Below are 12,063 nucleotides of genomic sequence, written 5' to 3'. Positions count from 1 at the left end.
AGATGAGTGATAAGAGAGGGGTTGAGAAGAGAGGGATTAATATTTAGGGTTAGGGTTTAACTTATACAATAGTCGGGCCGGGCTTTTTTAACAAATCTTGAGCCTGGCCCATAAAATAGTCAGGCTTGGGCTTTTAGGCCCAAGGTCAAGCCCATCTGGGGGCCGAGCTAGTCCGTTGGGCTACCTGACCCATGAACAGGTCTAGTAGAAACCCATGTTTTAGGAAGAAAGAAATAGCAAAATAAATAGGTGTGGCAGTGGCGTGTTGAGGATGGTCATCTTCTTCAAGACCATTCTACACCCGCCACCCTTACAGAGTTCTCTCTCACCCAAACCTTCTTCTTAGAAAAACCCATGTAGCATGGCCTTGAATACCACTATAGATTCATTAAGGAGTTAGTAAGGTTTGGTGAGAAAACAATGAAAAGAAATAAAATATAGCCCAAGACCATGTGTGTGACATGGCATGGCACAACATAGCTAGCGGGTGGGCACATGTGTTAGCCTGGTCCAGTGTGTGTGATGTTTCCAATCCATACACTCTACGTATATGTTTGGAACCATGGGCGCTTATTTACTAAACGTTTGTACTTGATTTATTTGTAAAATAGAAAAAAGTAATAATGAATCTGTTTATTGACACTTAGGCACCACTAGGCGCCATTAGCCACCACTAGGCGTCATTAGCCACCACGTCAACCAAATAGTGAATAAATGCTTACCCATTGGGGGAAGCATTAAAATGAAGCTTTCCCCAACGGTAGGCACCTACATAAATTAAAACTTACTTTTACAAGTCTCTATATGTATGAATCTACGCATAATGGGGAAATGCTGAACTGGCATCTATGTGGCAATACTTTAATAAATTCCTATCCCAAAACGTCCACAAAACAAAACATATACCACATGTCTTTAAGACATAATAGTAATAAGCTCTGACAGAGTTCCCTTAGGCTATATTTGGTTTGAAGGACAAAGTAGAGAAAGGAAGAGAAAGGGTATAGGTATCCCTAGATTCCCTACATTTTCCTTCAAACCAAACACAGCTTTATGTGGGAGTGGGACTTTTTCCACTAGTCAAGAGAAAATAAAGTCTAGTATATTTGTAAATTTTGTAAAGAACTAGAGTTAAAAGAGAGGCACATTAAAGAACATTAAAACACATTATACATAAGAATGTAAAGGATTGGCAGGCCTCCCTTCAGTTTTTCAGTGCCAAATTAACGTCTGCATTTGATCGAAAGCAAGGGAATTTGGCTTGGATATTTTACAACCAAACGGGAATATAAGGAAGTAACAAAAAAAAAAAAATCCTAAATTCCCAATAATATTTCCTAAACTTTTTCTTTCTTCTGAGTTCTGTTCCTAATTTCTTCTCTCTTCTTTCTGTCCTTTTTTTTTTTTATCATTTCCTCCGTTCTCTACTCCAGAAAAGTTTGGCAAAAAGAACAGCTCCGACTGCACTAACGTATAATAGTTGGCAGCCACATCTTCGAATTCCCACAACCCATCAAAATACCAGGACAACCCAGTGCTTTCAGGGTTGATACTTTCATCTTCCGCTTCAGATACTCTTATATCTCCCTGTGGGAAACCTAGCTTATCATCAGAAGCTTCAAGAATGTGTGTTATTTCAGTCCCCTTCTCTGCTTGTCCATCTTTGCTATTCTCAACAGTGGCCGCCGCAGACGATGAATTAAGATTATAAAGAGCGGAGTGGGTGGGTCGATTGGTGTGAGCCTCAGGAGCAGGCTCCGAACTGGGTGCGGACGAGAGCTCCTGTTGGAGGGTTGTCATTAAAGAAGAGAGGTCCTGGTTGGGTTCATCCTCATCTGCCTCCAGAAGAGAAATGATGTGATTGTAACACCTATAACGCTTTATTTCTTCTTCGTCTTCTGTTTGATTGTTTTCTCTCTGACGTTTTAAGGGTGTCTCTGCCATTAGAGAAAGCTAGAAAGCTAGAAAGGAGAGAGAGAGGTGAAGTGAGGAAAAGAAACTGTAGAGAGTTGAGGAAAGAGTGAAGGGACGACAAGGATTTTATAGAATCACGGAGTATACGGTTGGGGCAGAAGGAAAGCTTGGGAGACGTACCCATAGTCCATACCGATACAAACAGAAACGAGTCTGCGAGAAACCAAAACTTAAATCGCGGTTGACTACTTACCCAATTCAGATTCTTTGCTTTGTTGTCATGTTATTGATGATGGCAAAAACTCTTCTACGGTTCTACCCCACACCCATGATATTTGAACTCTGTTCGGGCCGTCTTTTCCAAACAAACCGAAAAGTCCTCGAAATACCACCCACTTTCTTTCTTTCTTTTTTTTTTTTTTTGAAAATGCAAATTCCACTCACTGGCCGAATGGTCAGATGAGACTGCCATATTAGTATTAGGTAAAAGTCACCAAATATCTAATTTGATGGATGGGATCCATTCCTTCCTTCCGAGTTCCGTCTTGATGATTCCAAAAAGTTTGGACCTTCTAGATAAGAAGGAATAAAGAGAAGTTCAGATGGCATAAAAGTTACCTACATAACTTTAGACGTTGAAATGTATGATTAGGACTACGGAGTTAGATAAGAAATTAGAATGGATTGGCAATCAGTCACCGGAACCTCTGTCCTCTGATAGTCTGGTGTCAGTCAGGCCTATCTGGCCTGGTTGAATTGATTCAGATTAAATGTGGATGCAGTCACAACTGACCTGACCTCTTCAGTCTTTATTGAAAAATAAATAAATAAATAAATAAAAGAAAAAAGAAATAGAGATCAAGGATCGCTACGTCAAACCTCACGTCACAGGATTCTTATGCGGGCGTGTTTACATATCAAAATTAGGATTGTTTGATTGTTTCTCACCAAGCGTGCCTCGAGCCAACCACACGTCATATCTAAATATTATATATATCATTAATAAGTTAAATTAAAATGATCAAAATATTATGTATCATTAATAAAATACATTAATATAATGATTCTGATGTTTTATATCATATCTAATGTAACTATAGTTCCAGAGAGGAATTTTTCCTGAAAGATTGATAACCGATTAACAGCCCCAAAGAAATTGGAGCAAGGATAAAATTAATTAAACCACTCAAGATCAAGAGGCGTGTTTGGAGAGAGCACAATCGAGAAGTGTTATATTAAAATCACAATCAAACACCTGACGTGAACGTTTTCCTTCCACAAAAGCTTGAAATGGGCCCATGCTCGTCCTACAAAGTCAACGATCAACATGCTGGAGATGGAATAGAATCCAAATTCCAAGGCATGCAATCCACCTAATGACCTAATACAACAGGAGCAGCCATGGGAGTTAATTTTCTGGATTAAAATCAAGATATAGGGTCGGCAGCACCGGCACGTAATCTAACTCTAACGCTTAAAGCATGCTCTAGTTCAGTGTTGACCCCACAACACTCAAATCCAAATTGAAACGATTGGCTCGAAGAATTTGATTTTTATATAATGGGTAAGTAATATTTAAGTCTTCAACAAGAAAGAATAGGATCGAGGTAGCTTCATAGACATGTTCAATGAATCGAAATTCCATGAGAAATAATTCATTTATATATATGCGAAATTAAAGAGGTGGGGACGCGCTACCGTAGCACCTTCTGGATTTTTTATCAACAAAAAAGAAGAAATTCGGGTTTAATTTTGTTTTGAGTTTTATTTTATTTTGTTTCAAGTCTTAATTTACTTCATTTGTATTACAATCATACAATAAGATAAATTTTAAACTAAAAACAAATCATACTTTGCACTGAAATCATTTTCACTATCACAGTCTGCATTTATGCAAATAAATTTGCATTGCAACCAAACACAGCCTAATTAACGTTCAACAACACAAGGCAGTGGAGAAAAGTAAGTAGGGTAATAAGGGTTGAAGATATCAGATATCGTTTCCAAACTAAAACTATGTATAATTTGGTCCTAATGACAAATCGTTATTTCTATCTGCCTAAACTAGGTTACCAGCTGCTATTCCCCACTTACCAATCTGACTTTAGAGCAAATATAAAGTTTTTTTTTTTTTTTTTTGATAAAACTAAGAGGGGTACACAAGACGGGGGTAGCTTGATCTCAAAAACTAGTAAAACAGAGAAAAGAAAGAGAAAAATGAAAGGAAGATAAAGAAAAACTCAAGAACCCTGAATCCGATGAGAGAACCTCGTGTGCTTGATTTGCTTCACAAAATGTGTGATGGTAAACAACTTCTCCCTGCAGGTGATCCTACATCAGAACACAGTTGTAAATGATGCTTTGAAGTCTCCATGGGGCTCCACTTTCGTTTTTAGACAATAAATAATCAGTTTTGAGTTTCCTTGGATGATGATCGAAAATTCTTTAAAATTTAAAGCCAAATTATAGGCTTCCCAAACAGCCCAAGGGAGGAATTTCCTAATTTGAGGCATACCTTTGTCTATTCCACCTTTTTGTTTCTTTCTATATATCAATATCCATATCTATATCTATGGAGATTTCTATGATACCGAAATCAATATCCATACTTAAAAAAGTTAAAACAGTTTTACCTATCAAAATCTCACCCGAGTTTACATGAATGAAATTATTGATTAATTGGTTATTAATTTGTAAGGTACCATACCTTTTTAACCAAAATGGGTCTCATAATCTTTGTATATATGACTATTATATATATGTGTGTCATGTTTTTATTTAAAATTTTAAGTAATCTGTCAAACTTGTCTATTATTTGATATTTTATATATTATTCCTGCAAAACTATAGAGAAAATCCATGTATATATATAATAGTACAAAATATAAGGTTTTATACTCTGTATATTTGTATTTATACTCCTTCCAAACTGAATTTATAATTTGTAATCCAAATAATCTTGCTATCATGTGAAAGAGACATCCATGTGTTTGTTAAAATCCTTATGCGAGATGGTGGATATATATACATTCATCCTGATGTAGATATTTAAATAATGATCACAAATGGGAGTTAGGGTGGTATGGTGATGTGTGGAACTTCGCTGGTCACAAGACACAACTCAATGCCAACTTCCTTTTCTGGCGCATTATTTAGGTAGTAAATGGCCTCCTCTTCTGTTCTCTTGTTTCTTTCATCCTTTTATATCTATATCTTGAAAGTTGTCATTATATACTACTTTTTGTTTTCATCCCAAGAGAATCAGACATCCACCGTCACTATATTATCATCCCATCCATTAATTACTTTGAAACTTTATAACAAAGATGGAATTGTTGCGTAGAAAGGGAAGGATAGATAAATGGAGAGAGAAGGATTCTTGGCTCTGCTGCAAATATAGCGGGTTATGTAATTAATCGCACGAGTGAATACATTAGTATTCTGTACACATTGAATTCATAAGGAAGGACTAGGTTTTCATGAATGGGGTCATTTGATCATATGGGTGGCATGTGAATAAAGAAAATTTATTTAAGGCTCTTTTTGGTTGACGGGAATAGAGGTTTGAAATTGGAATTGGAATGGGTTATTCTGATTTTGATTGTTTGATTAAGTAGAATCAGAATTCTATTTTCATTTCTTATGGAATAACATTCCTCCCATTTGAGGGAATGACCATTCCTTGCCCCTCTTTTGGGAATGAAATCCCATTCCTACTGATTTTAATTCTCATTCCCATTTCTGTCTGAACCAACCAGATAATGAGAATGGATCATTCTGATTCTGATTCTGATTCTGAAAGATTTCAATTTCGATTCCAACTGTAAACAAACAGATCCTTAGTTCTCCCCTAACTTTAGGCTGTATTAAAAGTAGGAAAAGGTGAAAAAACCTTTGCAAATCTTGTATATGTTTTTTCTACTTTTTTTCTTCCTTTTTCTACCTTTTACTTCAAACCAAACATAACTTTATTTGTTAACATCTAAAATTCCCGTGAGCCGTGAAACCCCATGTTAGAGAAATTTCTTTAATTAGTTGAACGAGCAAAATTTTATAAAATTACTAATCTAACTGGTATATTGTTCTGAAATGTGTTTTTATAATACCAAAAATACTCCTAAGTGATGGGTGTTTTGCAAATGAAAAAAATGCTACTGATTTAGAGATGAGGGACCTCTTGAAGTGACATTGATGAAGATGAGGACACATCAATATTAGGTGTTCGGTGTATTAAATGGATGTTCTTAATCAACCTTTAGATCTTTCCAACTTTTTTTTTTCTTTTTTCTTTTTACGCTGCAATGATCTTTCCAACTATATATCATACAACTTAGTTTAATATTTACATTTGCCCAATATTAATAGATAGCTTAATCAATGTGTGAGTATGTTCTGGATCAACTGATAAAATCAGATTGTTAGTATGTAATTGGGGTATTCTTTTATAATCACATAAAAGAATAAGATAGATAACATGAAGAAGGTTAGGGTCATTTTACATTTGAAAATGATCATTTTGAGACCGTAAGGGAAAAAAAAAAAAAAGGTGTTTTAGCGACCAAACTTACACCTTATCTTGGCCGCGGCAAACAAACGCAACCGACATTTTGAGCGACAAAGTTTCAATCAATCAGTGCCGTTTTACCAGAAAAATATTAATTAGTTGCGTACTGAATCCGTGAACTGATCATCACATGGTCTATAGGTGTATTAATTGAATAAACAATGCAGAAACGTTATTCAGGTCGGAGCTTTTGATCCTTGTTCTTCGATCGTCGACTGAACACGGATCAATGGGTCCAAGCTTAGTGTGCTCTGTATAACAAAAATCAGCATAACCAAGTGATATATACTATAAAATTTTTTCTTTCGACTTTGGATATATAGAAAATTGATAATTGATAATGTGGGCTTATTTTTTGGTGTAGGAGTTCTCTCATTTGTGGGACCCTTTCATATACCATGTTGGTGAAACTTTACTGCAGAATTCTAATTTCAAACAACACCAAAGACCACCAGTGAATTATTGGGCATCTGGGCCGTATTTTCAAGAGGGGATTTTGGGCCTTCTCCAGCATCCCTGTAAGCCCGTGTTATGGTTTCGTTATGGTTTGGAGTTGCCATGACTCTTTGTTTTCTTCAAATTAAGCCCCGATCTTAAGGGCTTTGCATCTGTTTCTACTGTTGTTACTGGGTGAGTTGCACTTATTACATTGTCTCTGTTGGAGGTTGAATGTCTTCTTTTTGGAGTTTCTTGATGACTTTGTTTCATCTGCAGCAAGGTTCTTAATATTGACATGGGCTGATATGGCGTATCGGCCTGTGTTGTTACATTTTTTTTTTAAGTTTTATTTATTTTTATTTGAAACTGGTTCAGAGGAGTCAATTTAAGGCCCAATTATCCTCTGAACCAGTGGCTGACCTGATACAACCCTCAGAGGGGCATATCAGTAGGCCATCAGCACGATATGTACAGGCCTATACATATCGATACTTTAAACCTTGATCTGCAGAGATTTTCTTGAGCTAATTCACTCCCGGTGCTCGTGGTTACTGCTTTGCACAACATGTTTATTTTGTTTTACAATGTTGTTTTCTTTTACTCTTACTCTTGTTGCTGTTTGTTCTCATTGTAATTGCAACTCGAGCATTTTATAAATGAAAATTTGCCTCCTTGGCTTAAAAAAAGGTTTTAATATATTATTAAATCAATGTAACATACACTATAAATATTAACAAAACAATTAAATTTTTAGAAAAAAATATCTAAAATTTCCAAAATTTTGGAAAATTCAATTACAAATCAAGGGTCCAAAATGATAAAAATTTTCAAAATTTAGAATATTAAAGAACAGAATTTCAATAACTAAGATTATGTTTAATACCATTGTCACTTTTACTTGTAATATTTTAAGTTGGTCAATACAAGATTTATAAGAATTTTTTTCTACCACAAATAATTTGATTTATCAATACAATATAGGGTACCATTGATGTTTCTTGAAGAAACTCAAATTTGATTCTTTGATGTGATGTGATAAGATAATTTTTTAAAATTTTATATTAATCAAAATAAAATACTGTAAATACAAATGGCAATAGTATCAAACATAACCTCAAAGTGAAGTTATTCTCTTAAGGTTCAATTAGTCGTGTACAAATGCATTGATGAATCACCCGATTTACTTATTTGGTGATTTGAGGGGGCGTAACAATATAATTTTGTTCTTAACAACAAAAACAACTGCCACAGTTTAGTTATACGTCCAATAAACTATTTTTATTTTCGAAAACAAAACCAATCGTATCGTCAAACACGGCGTTAAAGGGCACGTCCGGTTCAGTACACGTCAAAGAATGCCTAAGAACTGGTAGGATAATGAAGACATTGTACGGTAGAGGTAGAGCCATTTCCATTTGGAATTGAGATATGAGCGACTCGAGGGACCAGACAGCTGCTACAAGTTATGAAATTATTTATTACAAGCACCCATCATGATGTGCCTCAACCACCACGCAAATGAACATGTGAATGGACATTTATGAATACGGCCACCACTCAATTCAATTTTCAGGCCCAGCACTAGTGTATTAGTATTTTATTGCCTGGAATCAAGAAGGGGCAATATATTGAACGGCTGACAAAATGAAATTAGTTTCGGATCAACATCCACTGTTCCTAGAATTGTAGTCTTTTAAGTGTTGGAAGTTATAATATTGCTTGATTTAGAACCATACGACATGGATAAAGAATCCAACGTTGTGAGGTGTAATTGGTTTTTTTTTTTTAACATATCTATTTGCTTTGTCATCAAAGATTTGTTTTAAAAGGGAATACCAAATGTTTGACAAAGTAGTATGTATATAACATATGATCTAATTAAGTATATTATACATAATGCATAAGATTGGGCTTACCAAAATTATTGTGTTTTGATAGTGATTAAACACTAGAGTGACCACCTCTCTTTCCGGGTTTCAAGAGTTTTCCTCTTGGACTTTCAGAGTTTTCCTCTCTTTATCTCTACTGTAAGAGAGTCTTCGAGTCAGGGTTTTCTTAGTTATTTCTCTTTGTCCATCCTCAGTCGTCCTTCTTCTGTCTTCGGTCGTTTTTTTCTCTCTTTCTTTTTTTTTTTCCCTTTCCCTCACTCCTTTCTCTCCTTTTTTATTATCTTGTTCCACTTCTCATTCTTTCTCTCATTCATTACTCTCCTTTATCTTTTGTTTTTTCGTATATACTCTTTTATGTCAGGATTTTGATATAAGAGGCTAACTCTTCCTTGAAGAATTTGGTGTTGGGCGGTGGCCTTCATCGCTTCTTTGACTTTCACCATTAGTGACTGTTTCCAGAGTGTATTTCACCGACGGTTATAGTTCTAGATGATTAGAGTTTTTCCGGTTACAGTTCCGTCGATCACAGTTCCGATGGTTATAGTTCCGGTGGGTATATTTCTGGTGATTACAGTTCTGGGTGGCTCCAGTTTCTTCGTGTGAGTCACTACTATCTTTATCCCTCACTTTCAGTGGTTAGAGATGCACTCAATTGTTTATTCTATTGGTGATTCTGCCTCACCTTATGTCAGTTGCAAAAATTCATTTTTTGTTCTCTTTTATCCACAGTCTATATTTTGTTCTTTCTAAGGATTTGTGTCTGTGCTTTTTTGATTGGTACTGTGATTACTTCCCTATGTTTATACAAGTTTCTTAGTATGAAACAAGTTTCCCTATCTTGCTTGGTACTGTGATTGCTTCCTTATTAGTGCTTCTGCCTCACCTTATATCGGTTGCAAAAATTCATTTTTTGTTCTCCTTTTTCCACAGTCTATATTTTATTCTTTCTAATGATTTGTATCTGTGCTTTTTTGCTTGGTACTGTGATTATTTCCCTATGTTTATACAAGTTTCTTCGTATGAAACAAGTTTCCCTATCTTGCTTGGACTACTTGAGGCGTGAACCCAAGCATAACCAAGGTTGATACAGAGTTAAGAATGACAATGAGGCAGGGTGGGGCCATTCCCGTAAAAATTCCCATCCCTGTTCCCAAGGTTGGCAAGGACAAGGTTCTCACCATCCTTGTTCCAATGCGAGAATCTCAATTCCTTATCATTTCTTATGAAGTTAAATTTATTTTATTTTCATTTCAATTGATACAGGAAAGATATGGTAAGGAAAGTTTTGAACAACCATTCTCATTCACTATCATCTTTATGATTTTAGTTGATTGGTCAAATGTTTTTTAGGATATCATATATTTTTCATATCATAGTTGAACCCAACATCAAACATGTTCAAATCATATTTTTAAAAATATTAAAACAAACATATATATTATTAGGCAGGGTGGGGATTGGGGACTTTGCAGAGCATGCAGTGCTCATTTAGCCCCCGCTCCATCCCCACTAACAAGAATGTAAATTTTCCCATCACTACCCGATTTGGGACAGGTCCTATGGAGAACGAGGAAATGAAAAAAAAAAAATTTGCCATTCCGAATTACGAGCTCAAGCATTAAAGCCCACTAACAGCCCAAAACCTAAAATATCCAAGCCCAATTACGTGAAAAATATGGGTGCTTGGTTGGGCCTGCACAACTTACAGCACTAACTGGAATGCCATCAAACATAATGGAGTGTCAGTGTCATGTAAGTTCTTCATGACGTTTAGACTCTTTAGTAAGATATAGGGTTCAGGCTTTCCTCTATAGTGAATTTTGTAATTAATTTGTGCAGTCCTTTCCGTACTGTTATAGTGAATTTTGTGAGCAGGTAGGTTTTATACCCCTTTCCCATTTTGTGCAATTATATCTTTGTATTAGGAATATCTCCATATCAAAAAAAATACATAGGTACGAAGATATTCCCAATGCAAGACTGTAAAAGCTATTCGAGTCTTGCACTGACTGAAGCCATCTCCATACTAACAGGTTCAGTTTATTCGACCATGTATAGGCAAGACCCACAAACCCAAATCCTGCAGCTCATTACAGTTATCATTCATCTGAATCTCTCTACTTCCCGTCAGGCCGTCACCAATCTCTCTCTCCCTCTCCCTTTTCTGAACTATCCAGTACTGCGTTGTAGTCCCCATTAATAACCATGGGTTTATGATCCGTTCTTGGACACACTAAAACACTCAATAGCACTCCATACTTCCTCTCTATTCGTTCTAATTGGAGCACGGTGCATCATACAGATCAATCAAATACCAAAGAGGAACAAATGTTGGAACTATATGCAATGATTGAAGTGATTACAAGATTGTTGAATGAAGACTAACTGACGATGACCATAACAAATAAAGACCATCCGATCTATCTCTGGCTTGCATTACAAAGTTGCCTCATTTTAGTTACACTTAGGGGTTGTTTAATACTGTGGGCATTTATTTAATAAGTATTTTGTATTGTTTTTATCTTGAAAAATGAGAGAGTGGTTGATAAATATTTATATGGTGTTGTTTGATAGTTAGTGTCATTGAGTTCAGCTTCGGTCAAGACAACGCCTGATTCAATAGTTTTTACAGCCTTGTATTAAGAACATCTCTGTATTTATATGCTTTATTTTATGGGGAAATATTCTCGATGCAAAGTTGCAAGAGACTATTCGTAGGGTATGAGCATGGGTTTGCCCTGACGGAAGCCGACCCAGGTGCCATTGGATACCATTAGGCACTGCATAAACACAACAGTAAATAACTTAGGTGAAACATTAAAAATAGTGTTTCTCTAATAATTGGCTCTCACACAAATTAAGAAAATATTTATTTAATAAAGGATTTTATCAAATATCATTTTGAAATAAATGACTACAAACTCATATAATTTTTTTCAAATAAATAGCTAGAGAACCAAACACCATCATCTTAGATTCAGCGATGAATACTGAAGTAACCAGGTTAGACTTAAAGGTGCCAATCAAGCTGTCAGGGATCTTTCCATTCCCTAGCAGTCCCAAGATGAAACCTTTCATTGGGCCGCCCCCCAGCCCTCAGACTTAGACAGTAGAATCATTCGCATGAGTTGATTTGGTTAGTTGCACTGACACGTCGACAATTGACACGTCTTCACGCGTCGAGTGTTCGATTACCAAATCACCATTAAGACTGTACACCCAACTGGGGAAATATCCATGGCCACATGTTTTGCAGAA

General features: G+C 35.9%; 1 protein-coding gene and 1 long non-coding RNA gene across 2 annotated transcripts; one reads left to right on the top strand and one right to left on the bottom strand.

Annotated features, from left to right (window-relative positions):
• Nucleotides 1–1,147: 1,147 nt before the first annotated feature.
• On the bottom strand, nucleotides 1,148–2,284 carry LOC148854196 (uncharacterized). The gene has a single exon (XM_088986762.1). The coding sequence runs from the start codon at nucleotides 1,942–1,944 to the stop codon at nucleotides 1,369–1,371; it is 576 nt and encodes a 191-aa protein (XP_088842888.1). The 5' UTR covers nucleotides 1,945–2,284; the 3' UTR covers nucleotides 1,148–1,368.
• Nucleotides 2,285–9,205: 6,921 nt separating this feature from the next.
• On the top strand, nucleotides 9,206–11,514 carry LOC148854195 (uncharacterized). The gene is made up of 2 exons (XR_016112439.1): nucleotides 9,206–9,404; nucleotides 11,108–11,514. It is a non-coding gene; the product is annotated as an uncharacterized LOC148854195 (long non-coding RNA).
• Nucleotides 11,515–12,063: the final 549 nt, after the last annotated feature.

The sequence above is a fragment of the Nelumbo lutea genome, chromosome 4 (genome assembly GCF_056320005.1).
Source record: "Nelumbo lutea isolate HS-2025 chromosome 4, American lotus-T2T, whole genome shotgun sequence".
In the NCBI taxonomy this organism is placed as follows: domain Eukaryota; kingdom Viridiplantae; phylum Streptophyta; class Magnoliopsida; order Proteales; family Nelumbonaceae; genus Nelumbo; species Nelumbo lutea.
This window is presented reverse-complemented; position numbering and strand designations above follow the sequence as displayed.